The 16142-nt window shown below is 45.1% G+C and overlaps 1 protein-coding gene across 3 annotated transcripts in view; it reads left to right on the top strand.

The window, feature by feature from the left end:
- The first annotated feature begins 449 nt into the window (after nt 1-449).
- The window catches only part of KDM6A (lysine demethylase 6A), a 606821-nt gene continuing 591128 nt past the window's right edge, over nt 450-16142 (top strand). For all 3 annotated transcript variants that reach the window (XM_030202242.1, XM_030202240.1, XM_030202241.1), the window contains exons 1-2: nt 450-665; nt 1045-1108. In XM_030202242.1, the coding sequence (XP_030058102.1) occupies nt 469-665; nt 1045-1108 (261 nt within the window). In that variant the 5' untranslated portion in view covers nt 450-468. The remainder of the gene's footprint in view (nt 666-1044; nt 1109-16142) is intronic.

The raw sequence follows: 16142 nt of genomic DNA, 5'->3' as shown, positions 1-16142 counted from the left end.
GGTGGGTCACGGCAGCGGCGTGGGTTCGCTTGTGTGTGACAATTATTACCACAACTTTGTGCTGGTGGGGAAGTTTGTATAGGCAACAAATACACACCGTTCCCCATTAACACTTTTTCCAATTTCACACCTCTCAAGGGGCGGGAGAAGGGGGGGACGCCTGGTCCAAGACAACGATGTAAAGGAAAAAAAACCAATTCTGGTCTGTGGGGGATCCCTTAAAAATTGACGTTATCGAGCTCTTTCCTTCAACCGTCTTTTTTTTTGTTTTGTTTCCTATTTGGGTGTAAAATAAGTTCTCCTCCCCCTTCCCCCCTCCCCCTTGGGTTATTTCTACCCCCCCCCCCCTTCCCCGTTCCGTACAATTGTTGGTAATTTTCGCGACGAGTTGGTAGGTGGCGGGGGAGGAGGAGGAGGGAGGGCAAGGCCGGGGCATCGCGGGGCGCGGATTTTACCGCTGCCTTTTCCATGAAATCGTGCGGAGTGTCGCTCTCTGCAGCCGCCGCTACTACCGCCGCCACCACCGCCGCCGCTGCTGCTGCTGCCGCCTCTGCCGCTCTCGGGGATGAGGAAAAGAAAATGGCGGCGGGAAAAGCCAGCGAGACCGAGCAGGACTTTCCCAATCTGACAGCAGACGAGCGAGAAGCCCTCGCTGGACTCGACAGGTTGGGCTCTTCCCCCCCCCCCCGTCCCCCACCTTCACCCCAAACTACCCGACGTGGAATCCCGAGAGCCGTTTAAATTAAAAAAAACCTTGCAAATTCTGCAGAAATGTGCTTCTGTTCTTGTGCCTTTTTAAAAATATGCTTTATATGTGGTTTTCTTTTTTGCCTGGCGGGTTATGCGTGTGTTCTTGAATCCCACTTGCTATAGGAGGGATAGTTGTGGGGGGGGGGGGGGGGGTTCTCGTGTATTTTATTGCATGATCTATACTTCGTGTTTTGGGGGTATTGTGGTGCTTTTATTAATCTTTGTTTTGCTTCCTTTTTAATGATGCGCTCTGTGCGTCTTGTTCTTTTCTCCCCTTTTTTTTTTTATATGCAGCCGAGTCTTTGGGTTTCTCAGGCTTCATGAAGATGGCGCCAGAACGAAGGCCTTGCTGTTAAAGGTACGAGAAGAGGTGGAGGAGGAAAACGGGCGGGGGAGGGGGGCATTAAAAAAAAAATGGATTAAAGTCAGCAGAAGTGGGGCGCCTGGCTGCTGCCGCTTCCTTTTGCCCGGGTTATGCACCTCTTTTGGGGTTACCACTGCCTTCAAACTGGACAGAGTAAGGAGTGGGGGGCACCCTCGGACATTTTTTTAAATTGGGTTACACGGTGAGGGGTATAATAATGTTTTTGTAGTACATTTCGTTATGGGGGATCTGGTCTGCATGACCTAGTTAAAAAAAAAAACACCATGAAATGACCCTACATGCACCATAAATATTTATCTACCAGGTTAGCGTTTAATAGCTTGTTTGCCTTAAAATAATGGTCCTTCATCTCACAAAATAAGTGACTACGTGCGGCAGTATTAATAGCTTAGTACGCTGAGCACTTCTGCAAGATTTATATTGAAGGTTTCAATTGGCTTTGATTTTGTTTTGCCTTCATGCAATCGTTATTTTGCAGGCATGCTTCTTGTACGTGGGTTCTCCTCCGCTGCAGATGAATACAGGCAAAGGGGGAGGAGAAGTTTGCCCTGTGTCCGGAGTGGTGCTCTGGTTCCGTTTGGTATACCCTGTGGGTGTAGAGGGGCAGCCTTCTGTTGTTGTAGTTCACTTTCGTTCTTTGCACGCTAGCGAGGATCCCTGTAGGCGAACTGCACTGCTTGGTCTGATCCATTGAGGCGCTTTTTTTTCCCCGGATGCATTTTGTGTTTGAAAGTTCTTGGTTCTGTCATTTACTTAAGTAATGTCTGCTCCCGTCGGTCCAAGATGGCGGGACCGGTCGAGGCGGAAAAGTGCGATAAGGGGTAAGGAAGGAGGCAGTAAATAAATAAAATCTTGCATACGAGACATCGAAAGGTTACTTGAGAGGCCTCGTTTTTTGATTCATGACCGCTTTTACGCATGCATGTTAAAAACTGGTGGGCTCCCTTTTGCAGGGCTGGTAATTTATCAACTTGCTAGACACAATTTAGTACTATCTAAGTTATTGAACAAAGGCTGTCTAGGCAGGAAACTCCTTGTAACTTCTGCTCTATGGTAGTACTATATGACATTTTGTTTTTCTTTTTACTGAGACACTGCAGCTTGAAGTCCATGTTCAGATTTGATCTAGAACTGAGACATACCTAGCTTGAGTTTGACACTTCCTCTTGCTATTGTTTTGTGATCCTGAATGTGGTGAAGTTTTTTCAGTTGTGTAGTTAGCATTTTAATTTTTTTTTATTTCTACTTGTATTTTCATTGTAAAACATATTAGGTTCTGTATTTTGTGCTTAAAATAACTGTATTGAAAAATGTACTTGAATATGCCCGAGCAGGGTAAATACTGTATAACAAAATGCAAGAAAAAGTGAAAATATTGGCTGAAAGACTCAAACTTCATGCTGAAAGTCCAATTTGAGGCCTATTTATTAAGCGTTGTTGTAGTTGATATATATATATATATATATATTTTTTTTTTTCTTCTATAATTAATTGGTGTCTGTTATTTTCAAACGACTAGTTTGTGTATTTCAAAATAATGCTGCTCAAAGAAAGTCGTTATTGCAAAACATTTTTTCATTTGACTTCTCAGGTTATCTAAATGGAAATGTAGACACCTTAAAATGTTGAGATGAGTAATTGAGAATTTATTCTGTAGTGTGTATTTGGTTATTGGGCAGGCCTGTGCCTGGAAGAACAAATTGGTTAAAAGGGTTATTGATAAACTGCATTTTTATGTTTGTATCTACAGCATAAACCTTGTGCACCAGTTCCCCAAGTAATATCAGGCAGCAAGACGTTCTGGAAATCTGGAAGCTTGCTTATGGACTACTTTTCCTTACTTGAAATTGTTTATTAAATATAGAAAACTCTTAGGGGGAAAAAAAAGGGGATAAGGTAGAAATTAGATGTGTTTAGTTTTCAGAACCAGTTTATCCTGTGCATTAGTTCTTTTTAGGCTTTGTGGTATAAATGTATGACTGAATAAGTTCTGAGCAGACGGACTGGTATGAGAAACCTTTTGGAAAACCTTGAAATCTCATCTGTTTCAAGTAGGAGATCTTCATACTCTGATTAGTGAGGTGGTGAATGATAGACTAATTTTGCTGTTGGGGTTAGATGGGGGGGGGGCAGATTTGTTTAGTGACTTTATTGACCCCTGGAAAGGAGATATTAGCAGTATTCAAGAATTGATTTGATTTTGAGTTTGTGGGTGGGGGAGGATAGGATCACATATTTCTTTAAGGGTTTTATGTTATAAGGATAACATTTACTGGTTGTTTTTCCCTTGTGTCTGGACCTTACACCAATGAATGTCTGATAGAATTGCTGACTGGTTTAAGGTCAATAAATTAGTTTAAAATATAGAGAAGACCAACGTATATTGGCTATGGCATTTGACTGCACCTTTGAGGATACCAGATTTCCTTGTATGGAGAATTACTCTATGTAATTCATTTAGGAATCTGGGAGCAATCCTGGATTTGGCCTTACGATTTGAGGAGCAGGTATCTCTGGTGGTATGTAATGGATTTACAACTTTGTGGATGTTGGGTATGGCCAGGTCCTTTTTTTTTATATTGATATTTTGCACATTTTCATATATCCCTTTGTTATTTCAAGATTAGATTATTAGAATGTAGTTTATTTAGGATTGCCTAGGTGTATTTTGAAACAAATTGAGGATGTTTACAAAATGTGGCTGTTCGGTTCTGGGGGGAGGTTGCATGAGGGTATGCTTACTTACCTGGCTTTTGAGATGAGGTTCCTCCTTATTGGTTTCCCAAGTAATACAAGGGCATATTTGGTGCGCACCCAGTCTGTGGAACCAACTCCCCATGGAGTAAAGAGAAGAAAAATAATTTTTGCCATTTAAGGCACATTTAAAATCTTATTTTTGTTTCAGAAGGCTTATGGATGTTCATGATAGGTCTGAGGAAGTCTGCAGACTCTTAGGAGTGTAATTTATATGATGATGTTTTTTTGAATGCGATTAAGGGGTGGGTGTATTGGAAGGTCTGGATGAATGGTCTTTTGATTTTCTTCCAATGCTTAAAATGTTTTTATTGTAAACCGCTTTGATTAGAAAACTGATATATTAAGTGTTTTTTAAACTATTAATATTTTATTGGAGGGGGGAAGGAGGTTGAGGACAGAGATTGGAGTTGTACTTTGTGTACACACTTCATTTTGTTTAACAAGTTCTTTAATATAACTCGGTTTTTTTTTTTTGCATTGGTCCTTTGGCTAATTTAGTTCTACATCCAGTAAGAAAGTCATTTAGTTGTATTTTGGGCCTCTTTTATCAAGGGCGCGGTAATGCCGATGGAGTCCATTCATTTCTGCACCAGGAGTCGCTAGAGCGGCTTGATGAAAGAAGCCCTTTACGTTGTTTATTAGAGTGTGGTCATAAGGCCATATGTGACTTACCATGGCTAGCATCACACAATATCATGGTAAGTCAGTTTCTGTTATAGGTTACACAGCAAGTATTTGAAATGGGATTCCATATTGAATCTTACGCTTGATAGCTTTTCTTAACTAAGGGGCACTTTTGGTACGCTGTGTTAGTCGCTAATGTGCACCTAACATGGTGTGCTGCTAGTAGCACATCCTGTGGTAACTGCCAAATATGTGCATGCTAACTGTGCATTTAAAAAAAAAAAAAACTTTTAAGAGAGAATCGGGGTGGAGAGTGGATGTTGCATTAACTAGTTAGTGCGACTACATTATATACTAACTGGTTAGTGCACATGCATTAACTAGTTAGTGCGACTACATTATCATATACTAACTGATTAGTGCACAGATAGCACGTGAGCTATCTCCTACAGAATGGACGGCAGTAAGTGCACATATGGTAATATTGACAAAATGACTGCATGCTAATTTCAGCATTAGCACATGACTATTAATACAAGAAACAGGAAAAAGCCATTTTTAGGCTGCAGTAATAATGGCCTTAGTGTGCAGGGAAAACCTAAGGCCACTTCTATCACAGCTTAGTGAAAGGACCCCTAAACTGCTAGCCTTAGGTTGAATGCACATTTTCTCATGCTTTCACCCAGTAGAATGGGCATACAGTGATATGAATACATTTTTGCCCCCACTCGTGATTTCCCCTATTACTCATTATACTGAATGGTTTCTGATCTTTAAACAAAATACTTAGGTTCCCTTTATCTAATATTACAAGTTTTAAAAGTAATTTATTTAAGAAATAAAACCATTTAACACCCATATCCATGAGAAAAAGTAACTGCCCCCATTAATTAATTGACCAATGTAATTCTGAATTAAATTCAGCTAATGGAATGCAGCCAGGTTTGATAGCAGCCACCCTGTTTAATCTAAACCTCAGTATATTTTGAACCTTAATCACCACAAAGTTTCTGTAAGAACACTGTCATGATCAAAGGAAATTCCAGAAGAGATGAGCTTTCAATATTTTGTCAGTTTAGAAAGGGTTAAAGAGCCATTGTAAAGCTCTGGGACCAAATCATATCGAGAGCCATGATCTCCAAATTGAGAAGATTTGGAGCAGTGGTGAATCTACCTCGAATGGCTGACCTGTCAAAATTTCTCCAAGGGAAGGGATGGTAGATTGTATGGATGGACAGACTGGATAGGCAATATGGTTTTGATTTGCCTTAATATTTCTCTGTTTCTATGATTCATTTTTTTACTTCCATCACTGTTTGTCTCCACCACCTCCTGTGGGAGGGCATTCCAAGCATCCGCACACTCTCTGTGAAGGGGTTTTTCCTGATGTTACTCCCGAATCTACCACCCTGAAACTTCTATTTGTCCGTTAGTTTTACTGCTTCTCTGTATCTGGAGACATGCATAGATTGGCTTGGGCTGTCATGAGGTATGGAATTCTATACACAGTGACTGGGTTAAGCGGAAGCAATTTCTGTCTCGGTAAGGATTGGAGATAGCTGGATCCTTGCAGTTTTGTTAAAACTGGATGCAAATTAGTCGGCCTACTAAGGTATAGATTTTCTTTCCAAGTGCTCTCTATAGAATTCTATGGTAGAGGGCATTGAGATAAGATTGTGTTCTTTGGGCCCGTATCAGCACTTCCTGAGGGTAGGATGCGGGGCCATTTGGAAGGAAAGTCTACCGTGCAGACCTTCACTGCCATTGCCTAATAACTTCAGTGAGCCTTGCATACATTTTGCTGGAGAGGGAAAGGATCATCTGGCAGAAGGAGAGCTATTATGTGCAATGCCCTTAGTGGCTGGTCAGTCATCATGTGGGCACTTCTCTCTGTTTATACTGAGTGATATGCATTTCCTACATTTTCATATTTTTCACTTGAAATTTGATATTTTTTTTTCTTGTACCATCAACAGTGCACACTATTTTAAACCCATCTATTTATCCCAACTGCCCATTTTGTCTCATTTATATATCTGCACTTGGCCCCTGTGTAGGCTGTATTGTGGAAAAACTTTAGCCTCATATCTGTCGTTTGAATGTTCTAGTGTGTGCTTATTAGGCATTTCATTGGTATTACGCTGGCAACCTATTATATGTGCTGTTTGAATGTTCTATGTTGTCATTGTATTTGTATTGTACTGACATTTATCATATCTGTTACATGGTCATTCTGCAATTTTGTTAAATGTGTATATTTTTGATACTGTTTCATGGTGGTCCTATTAGGTTTCAGTTTGCTGTTTCCAAGTTTAGCTCAGTTATTGTATTTATATTTGGTCATTTTACTATTGTTATTCTGTTAACAAAATTGTGAGTTTTATTGTAAACTTTCCTGCTGTACACTGCCTTGGGTGAATCTCTTGATAAAGGTGGTTAAAAGTCCCAGTAAATAAATCTGAGAAATCACAAAACATTCCAGAAGAACATCCAAATAACTGCAGGCCTCTCCTAGCCTCAGCTAAGGTCGATGTTCGTGGAAGGGTAGCAAGACCAAAAGTGCTGCTGTCTAAGAGTTAACATCAATGCTGGTCTCACATTTGCAGAAACACACCTGGATGATCCCTAAACCTTCTGGGATAATTTTTAATATACAGATAAGTCAAAAGGGACCTGTGTTGTCCAAGGATTTCCACTTTGTCTAGCATAAAGCAAATATAGCATTCTACAGTAAGAACATCATGCCAACAGTCAGGTGGTGGTAGAGTGGTGTGTGGATTCTCTGCTGCCTTTGGATCTGAAAAACTTGTCATAATTGAAGGAATTGTGTTCTGCACGATACCAGAAAGTTCTTAAGGAGAATGTCTGCTCGTCTGTCTGTGAGCTGAAGCATAATTGGGTTATGCAGCAAGACAGTGAGCAAGTCTGCATCTGAACGACTGAGGAGAAATAAAATTAGTGTTCTTGGATTGACCTAGTCAGTCCTGATTTGAACGCAGTAGAGATGCTGCGGCAGGGCTTGAAAGAGCAGTTCATGAGTAAAAACTTTAAAATGTCTGAATTTAAAGTAGTTGTGCAAAGAAGAGGGGGCTAAGATTCCTCAACAGCAATGTGAAAGACTGATTGCTAAGTTATAGAAAGGCTTTAGGTTGCAATTCTTGCTGCTGAAGGTGGTGCAAAAGGTTTAGTTTTAGGGGGCAGTTACTTTTTAAATTTGCTTTCCTGACTTTTGAGTTAATGAATGTACATGTTTTTCTATCCTTTTTTTTTTTCTTCAATAAAAAAACATCTATGCTGAATGTATAAACTTAAGCAACCTACAATACAACATGTGGTATGAAGCTTCATGTTTAAGCTCTTTCATGTCTCCGGGGTGAATGCCACCCAGTCCTGGTGGTTTGTAGCTCTTTAGTTCAGTGTTTTTCAACCACTTTGCCATGGCAGGTTTCATAAATGTGCCGTGGGAGTTGAGGGTCAAAGTTTTCTTGTTTCTAGCGGTCGGCAGCAAGTAGCAATTTATACAGCCTGCTTGTGCCAACCCTAGAGCCTTCTCTCTGATGTAGTGATGTAACTTCCTGCATCCACATAGATGGAAAACATTAGGGAAGACTCTGTGGTTGGTGCGAGCAGGCTGTATGAACTGCTGCTCATTGCCGCCGACCACTAGAGACAGAACTCTAGAAAGGTACTTTGGGGGACAAGAGAGACAAGAGGAGATGCCTGGATGCTGGCTGGAGAGGGGACAGAAGGAAGAGATGCTAGACTATTTGTGGGGGTGTGCTTTGACAATTTTATTGCCATGTAAATGTGCTGTGAGACAAGGTTGAAAATCTCTGCTTTAGTTGATTTAATTTGCTCTATTCTTCTAGACTGAGTGATATCCTTTAGTAGCTATGAATCATCATCAATCCCAACGCCACGACCTAACCCTATGAACCCACCTATTCATCACCTGTCCCTGTGACAATGGCAATGACTCAGACAATGCCTCCTCCAATCTGCCCTATCAGAATTTCTCTATCTCCCAGCAGGTGTGGACGTAGCTTGATGAGCTCCTGGATTTCAGACTGCCTGGGGTGGCTCCTGTGCTTTACCAGTTGAGCAGGGGTGTTGTGGCTGGTGGTGACCACTTTGAAGGCATATAGGTTTGCCCTTTCCCTGCCTTACCCATTCCCCGCCTTACCCATTCCCCCCGCCTCCCGGAGTACCTCTGTTGCTGCCTGCCTCCAACTTTCCTCACAGCGTTAAAAAAAAAAAAAAAAAAAAAAAAAAAAAAAGCGCTTTTACTGCGTGGCTGTTCTGAGGCTTTTTCCAGTGATTCTGGTTCTGTGCAGCTTGACCGGAGCTCGTTGACTCTGTCTTTTGAGGTGAGAGTGGTGCCCAGCTCCTCCGGGGTGGTCCCGCGGACGCCGTTCCGATAGGGGTAAGTTTTGGTGCGAAGCCGCCATTTTATTACTGTATTCCCGTCCTTTCGGATGATGGCTGCTAAAGGAGTTAAGCGCTGCTCCTGTTGTGGTAAACACAGATCAGCAGCGGGGCTGTGTAAAACGTGCTCCTTAGACGCTCACGATAGTATGAGCATGCCGAGCAATGTTTCTTCCTGCTCGATGGAGCTGGCAGTGGGCGCCATTTTGGAAGCGCCGCATGTCTCTACCCTCGCGGTTTCGGATGAGTCTGAGTGCAGCGGGACGCCTCGTTTAGAGGCTTCCAGAGGAGCTCCTACATCCGTTTCTCCTAATTCAGAGGTGGAGGGTCAGGGTGAATTTTTCTCCCCTGAGTTTGTGCTTTTAATGCATAAGGCTTTTATGCTGAAAAGAGCTCTGCTGCAGGTGTCCTGGCTTCCCTCCGGGTGTTGATGCCCTGGAGATGACTTCAGAGGTTATTTCCTCCCTCGAACGTTGGAAACACGCTAAACATAGACGGGTAAATTCCCCCCCCCCCCCCCCCCCCCCTGGTGGTCGGGCTGTGGAGAATCTGAGGGATCTGGCAGGCCCTCAGGGACGGATGATCCAGAGGAGTGTGCCTGTTTGCCACTGGATTTGGATGATCCCAATGCGGTTCAGATTTTCCACCGCGACGAGCTGCCAGCTCTCATTACTGATGCCTTGCAGGCCCTCTCGATTGATGATCCTGCTGAAGGTGACGCCTCCTCTGTTAATCTTAGGATGGCGAGTACTAAGAAGCCTGCTCGGGCCTTTCCTGTGCATGACTCCATCCAAGAGCTTATTTCAGCTCAATGGTCTGACCCCGATGGGCCTTTGAAAGTGGCCAGGGCTATGGGTCAGCTTTACACTCTGTGTGAGGAGCACTTGGCCCCTTTGGGGATGCCTAAAGTGGATGCATTAGTCATGGCGGTGACAAAAAAGACCACCCTCCCAGTAGAGGGAGGGGTCGCTTTGAAAGACATGCAGGACTGGCGGCTGGAGTCCGCGCTGAAGCAGTCCTTTGAAATTGTGGGTCTTGCCTTGAGGGCGTCTATTTGCAGTTCCTATGCAGCCCGGGCATGTCTTTTCTGGCTACAGCAGGCGGTGGAACAGCCCGCCGATAGTGCAGGCCCCCTTTCTGAGGTTGCCCCGCGGATGGAGTCGGCCCTGTCATTTTTGGTTGACGCCCTTTATGATCTGGTCAGAGCTTCGGCTAAACAGATGTCTGTGGTGGTGTCCGCCCGCTGCTTCTTTGGCTACGACATTGGGCGGCTGACATGGCTTCTAAGCAAAGGCTGGTGAGGCTACCCTTTTGGGGCCTCCTGTTATTTGGAGAAGGTTGTGAAAAACCTGGGGGCATCTAAACCCCAACGGTTACCTGAGGATAGGCCAAGGCCTTCTTCCAAGGGTTCTGTGTTTACATCCTCTTCCAGACCTCGCTTCCGTGAAGCTCGCAGGTATCGCCCGGGGCGCTCTACTGAGTTTTTTCTTAATGTGCCCATTTTCAGCAGAGGAACTCCTTTCACTCGGAAAAACGTTCTGCAGGGGCCGGTTCAAGGCCAGGAGTTCAGGGGCATCCTCCACAATGATGGGATGCCGGTCCACTCCTCATTGCCTGCAATAGGAGGACGTCTTTCTCTCTTTCTAAAGGAATGGACCAAGATTACCTCAGATCAGTCGGTCTTGGACCGGATCAGAGAAGGTTACCGACTGGAATTCGGTGCCCCGGTGAGAGACGTGTTTGTGGAGTCCCGATGCGGCACTGCCGTAAAACGGGCGGCGGTAGAGGAGACCTTACAAGTCTTGCTGCATCTCGGAGTGGTGATCCCGGTGCCTCCTGCCGAACGTGGCTGCGGCCGCTATTCCATTTATTTTGTCGTGCCTCGAAAAGACGGGTCTTTCAGACCGATCCTCGACTTACGGAGAGTCAACGAGGCTCTCAGAGTACGACATTTCCGCATGGAAACCCTGTGCTTCGTCATTGCAGCGGTGCAGTCAGGAGAGTTTCTCACGTCTCTGGACCTAAAAGAAGCTTATTTGCACATTCCTATCTGGCCTCCACACCAGCGGTTCCTCCGCTTTGCGGTGTTGGGAAATAATTTCCAGTTTCAGGCCTTGCTTTTCGGCCTAGCCACAGCTCCCTGTACCTTTTCCAAGGTAATGGTGGTTGTAGCTGCCTGTCTCAGGCGAGAGGGTATCAGAGTTCACCCTTACCTCGATGACTGGCTCATCAGAGCGGATTCACCAACCGAAAGTCGTCTTGCCACGGCCAGAGTGGTGACAGTCCTGCGGGCGCTAGGCCTTAGTAGTCAATATACCCAAAAGTCACCTCTCAATCTCTCGAGTATTTGGGGGTTCGGTTTGACATGGCCTCAGGGTTTGTCTTTCTCCCCGACCAAAGGTGGTGCAAGCTTCAGAATCAGGTCCGTCTGTTCCTGTGGATGCCTCGCCCGCGAGCTTGGGACTTTCTCTCGCATGTCCTCAGTGGTGGACCGCCCTGGGTGCAGCTTGTGAGGGGGTACTGCCATGGACGTCTTCCTTCCCCCCCCTCCCCCCCCCCGGTGCAGTGCTGTGCTGCATGGGTGTCCTTCCCCCCCCCCTCCCCGTCTAGTGTGGTATTACTCTTTCCCCTTCTCGCGCTACGTCTGCCCCAATCTGCACGTCTTTAAACTTTGAGCGAGGTTTCTGGCAGCAGCATTAGGCTCAGCAATGTAAGCGCTGGCTTCGGCCAGCCCCGGAAGCCTTCTCTGGACAGCGTCCTGCCTACGCGGGAAGCTGTACAGAGAGTGCTTCCGGGGCAGGCAGAAGGCATCACGCTTACGTTGCTGAGCCTGATGCTACTGCCAGAAGCCTCGATGTTTAAAGATGTGCAGGAGCAGAGCAGTCATAGAGTGAGGAGGGGGAGAGCAATACTGCACTAGTCCGGGGGGGGGGGGGGAGGGGTTAGCGTTGTCAGCCAGCCAGACCAAAGGGAAAGGGGGGTGGAGAGAGGAGGATGTGATGCAGTATTATGAAGCAGGGGAAAGAGATACTGGCCCTGGGTTTGCAGTGCAGGAGAGAGAGAGAAAGAAGGGTGAAGAACATGATGGGGACAGAGCAAATGCTGAACATGGGGGAATAGGGACAGAGACACAGAGGGGAGGTTATGGATAGGAGAGGGAGTAAGAGGGAATGACAGTGAACATGGAGAGAAAAAAGTCAAATAGGAGATAGGCAGAAGATGGATATGGATGGGGAATAGAGAGTGGAGAGAGAAAGATGGCGAAAAGGGGAGATGCTGGAGTGCATATAAAAAGGAGAGAAGGAGGCACATGCTGGAAAGAAGGGAAAGAAAAAGCAGGCAGTGGATGGAAGGGGCAGAGAAAGCTGGCATACACCATATGGAAAGGGGGAGAGGGCAGACAGTGGATGGAAGGGGCAGAGAAAGCAGACAGACACTGGATGAAAGGGAGAGAGAAAGAGAGCAGATGCTGGATGGAAGGGAGAGAGTGAAAAGTAGACGAGGAAAGCAGAAACCAGAGACAAAGGTAGAAAAAAAAGATTGATTTATTTGCTTTAGAATAAAGTAGTATTGTGGCTGTGGTTTTACATAGAAAATGAAAATAAGGTGATTTTTTTGTTGGACTAATTTGAATACATTTTTGACTAACTTTCAGAGACCAAAATCTCCATCCTTAGGACAGGACCGTACCAGCAGTATACTGTACTGACCTGAGGAAGGAGGTTTTGGCCTCTGAAAGCTAATTGAAAAATGTATTAGTCCAATAAAATGGTATTCTTATTTTCTATTTTATTTGTTAATGTTAATTTGTAAAGTGGTGTTTGGTATTTGTCAGTTTTTCAAATTTGTCTGCTATCTTTATAATTTGCAAAACAGCAAATGTAGAGGCTGACAAATGTGCAAACCAATGGGGAGATAATATAAAAAAAACAGTTTATTCAGAATATTAATATCAAGGACCCGACACGGTCCGTGTTTCGGCGCTAAAGCGCCTGCCTCAGGGGTCACAAACAACTTTCTCTGAGAAGATGCTGATTGGCTTGAATAATTCCTTTATGTATGCACGTGGTTATAAAAACAAGTTAATCCACAGAGAGAACAAAAGACCAGCCAACCGATCAGCAAACACCATGTGACAGAGCATGGTGCCCATCCATCTAAGCTGTTGGCCCACCCAAAAATTGCCTTCTGGCTATGCCACTGGCTTGCTGTCCGGGTTCTGTCAGACAACACGACAGCGGTGGCATACATAAATCATCAGGGAGGCACTCAGTGCAGGGCCGCGGAGGCTGCTCAGATTTGCCACTGGGCCGAGCTACACCTGCAGCTTTTGTCGGCTGCCCGCATAGTAGATCAGAGCAGCGTGCAAGCCAATTTTCTCAACAGTCACCAAATCGACCCTGTGGAATGGGAACTGGCAGAAGAAGTTTTTCTTCAGATTTGTGCCAAATGGGGGACTCCTGGAATGGATCTAATGGCATCAAGTGCAAACACCAAAGTACCTCGCTTTTTCAGCAGAAGGAGAGATCCTCACTCGGCAGGGTTGGATGCTCTGGCTCAACCCTGGCCCTTGGGCCTCCTGTATATGTTCCCTCCTTGGCCCTTGATAGGGCGTGTCCTATTGCGGATTTGTCAGCACAGAGGTCTGGTATTTCTCATCGCTCCAGATTGGCCAAGGCGTCCGTGGTATGTGGATCTCCGCCGGGTGTTGGTGGACGCTCTGGTGCATTTGCCCCTAGTGCCGAACCTGTTGGTGCAGGGTCCGGTGTCTATGGAGGATCCCTGCCGATTTGGTCTTACGGCTTGGCTATTGAGAGGGCGCAATTGAGAGACAAGGGCTATGCTAACAAGGTCATCTCCACTCTCTTGCAGGCCCGCAAGTGGTCCACCTCCGCAGCTTATGCTCAGATCTGGCACAAGTTTGAGGCGTGGGGTGTTTCAAAGGTGATCACACCCACGCGGGCTATAGTCTCGACAGTGCTGGACTTTTTGCAGGAGGGATTACAAAAAGGCCTGGCTTACAATTCCCTGCGGGTGCAAGTGGCAGCATTATCATGCTATCGAGGGAAAGTCGCTGACTTGTCCCTGGCTGCTCATCCGGACATTGCCCGATTTTTCTCAGAGGGGTGCTTCGGCTCCGTCCTCCTGTCCGTTTGCCCATCCGGCCTGGAACCTGGGGCTGGTGTTGAAGGCTCTCCAGTGTTCGCCCTTCGAGCCGCTTAAGCGCGCTTCGCAGAAGGATGTGACTCTCGAGACAGTCTTTTTGGTGGTCATCGGCTGGACGCGTGTCTGAACTGCAGGCGCTGTCCTGTCGGGATCCCTTTCTGCAATTCTCGGAGTCCGGAGTGACGGTACGTACGGTGCCTTCCTTCCTGCCTAAAGTAGTTTCAGTGTTTCACCTGAACCAGCCTTTTTCTTCCTTCCTTTTCTAGGGAAGAGTTCCTGGACTCCTTTGGGCAGTTACATCTTTTGGATGTCTGCAGAGCGCTGTTGCAGTATCTTTAGATGTCAATTGACTTCAGGACTTCTGATCACCTTTTTGTCTTGTTTTCAGGTCCTCGGCGTGGAGGTCCAGCGTCTAAGGCCACTATAGCCCGTTGGCTCAAGGAAGTCATTTTTTCTGCATATCTTCTTTCAGGTTGGTCTCCGCCTGAAGCGTTTAAGACGCATTCCACGAGAGCGATTTCCTCCTCGTGGGCTGAAACGGGTGCACTCCCTCTTCAAGAGATATGTAGTGAGGCTACTTGGGCTTCTCAGCTCTCTTTTGCCCGGCATTACAGGCTGGATGTTGCAGCGAAGCAGGACGCTATTTTTGGAGCTCAGGTATTGGCTCGTGGTGTGGCCTGTTCCCACCCTAAGTAGGGATTGCTTTTGTACATCCCATCAGTTAATGGATTCATCTGCTGCTGATGACAAGGAAGGGAAAATTAGGTTCTTACCTTGGTAATTTTCTTTCCTTTAGTCACTGCAGATGAATCCATGATCCCTCCCTGTCTGACTTTGTTTTTTTGTTCCGATCTTTCATGCAGATATAAATCACATTGGGAGAAGTTGGAAAACAGTTCTCAGAAATCCTATATGCTGTTCTACTACAGGAGGTTGAGATCGTCCCTCCTTTGTTCCTGTTCTGGGGCTGTGAGGAAAGTTTGTATTACTATACCTTTATGGTTCACTCTGCTTTGGAAATCTCAAATACTGAAGGCAGTTGGGGGCTAGCTGTCCAAGAGGCATTATGGTTTTTCAGTGTTTCTATCGCCACCTACTGGTAGGCGGATACAACCCATCAGTTAATGGATTCATCTGCTGTGACTAAAGGAAAGAAAATTACCAAGGTAAGAACCTAATTTTCCCATCCAACATCCTCATTACTATGCTAAGCTTAGCCTGTTTTTCTCTGCATTATACTTTGTAATTCTACTTCTATGTAGGCCGTATTGAACCTGCTATGAGTGGGAAAGTGCGGGGTACAAATGTAACTAACTAATAAATAAGGTTTCTGGTAGGTGTATGACCCAACTTCCTCCTCCTATAAAAACCAAGGAAAACTGTTAGCTAAAGCTCAGGGAGAATAAGGTATTTGTCTTCTCTCTCTCTCTCTCTCTCTCTCTCTCTCTCTCTCTCATATTTTGTGTGTGTGTATATATAAGAATAACCCTCCCCCCACCCCACAATACTGTACCCCCAATCAAAAACGTTAATTGGTTCATACAAAGAAAATACTATCAGTTGGTACTGGAAGCTTCCTGACTGGATCAAGGCTTCCAGTTGACTGTGTTAATATTTATTTTATTTGTTACATTTATATCCCACATTTTCCCACCTATTTGTAGGCTCAATGTGGCTTACATAGTACCGGAGAGCATTTGGAGACTCCGGTGTAAACAAATACAAAGTGATGTTGTGGTAAGATAAAGTTCATGTGGCACAGGCACACTAGGGAATCATATAACAGAAGAGTTGTGTTATGGCCATTACGTTCTTTAGTTTTGTTGTGTTGCAGAGGTAGGCATTTATGTTGGATCGTTAGGGTATGCCTTTTTAAACAGGTTAGTTTTTAGTGTTTTATGGAAGTTTAGGTGGTGGTTCGTAGTTTTCAAGGCTTTTGGTAATGTGTTCCACAGTTGTGTGCTTATGTAGGAAAAACTGGACGTGTAAGTTGATTTGTATTTGAGTCCTTTGCAGCTTGGGTAGTGCAGATTTA

This window comes from Microcaecilia unicolor, chromosome 4 (assembly GCF_901765095.1).
Source record: "Microcaecilia unicolor chromosome 4, aMicUni1.1, whole genome shotgun sequence".
Taxonomy (NCBI): Eukaryota; Metazoa; Chordata; class Amphibia; order Gymnophiona; family Siphonopidae; genus Microcaecilia; species Microcaecilia unicolor.
This window is presented reverse-complemented; position numbering and strand designations above follow the sequence as displayed.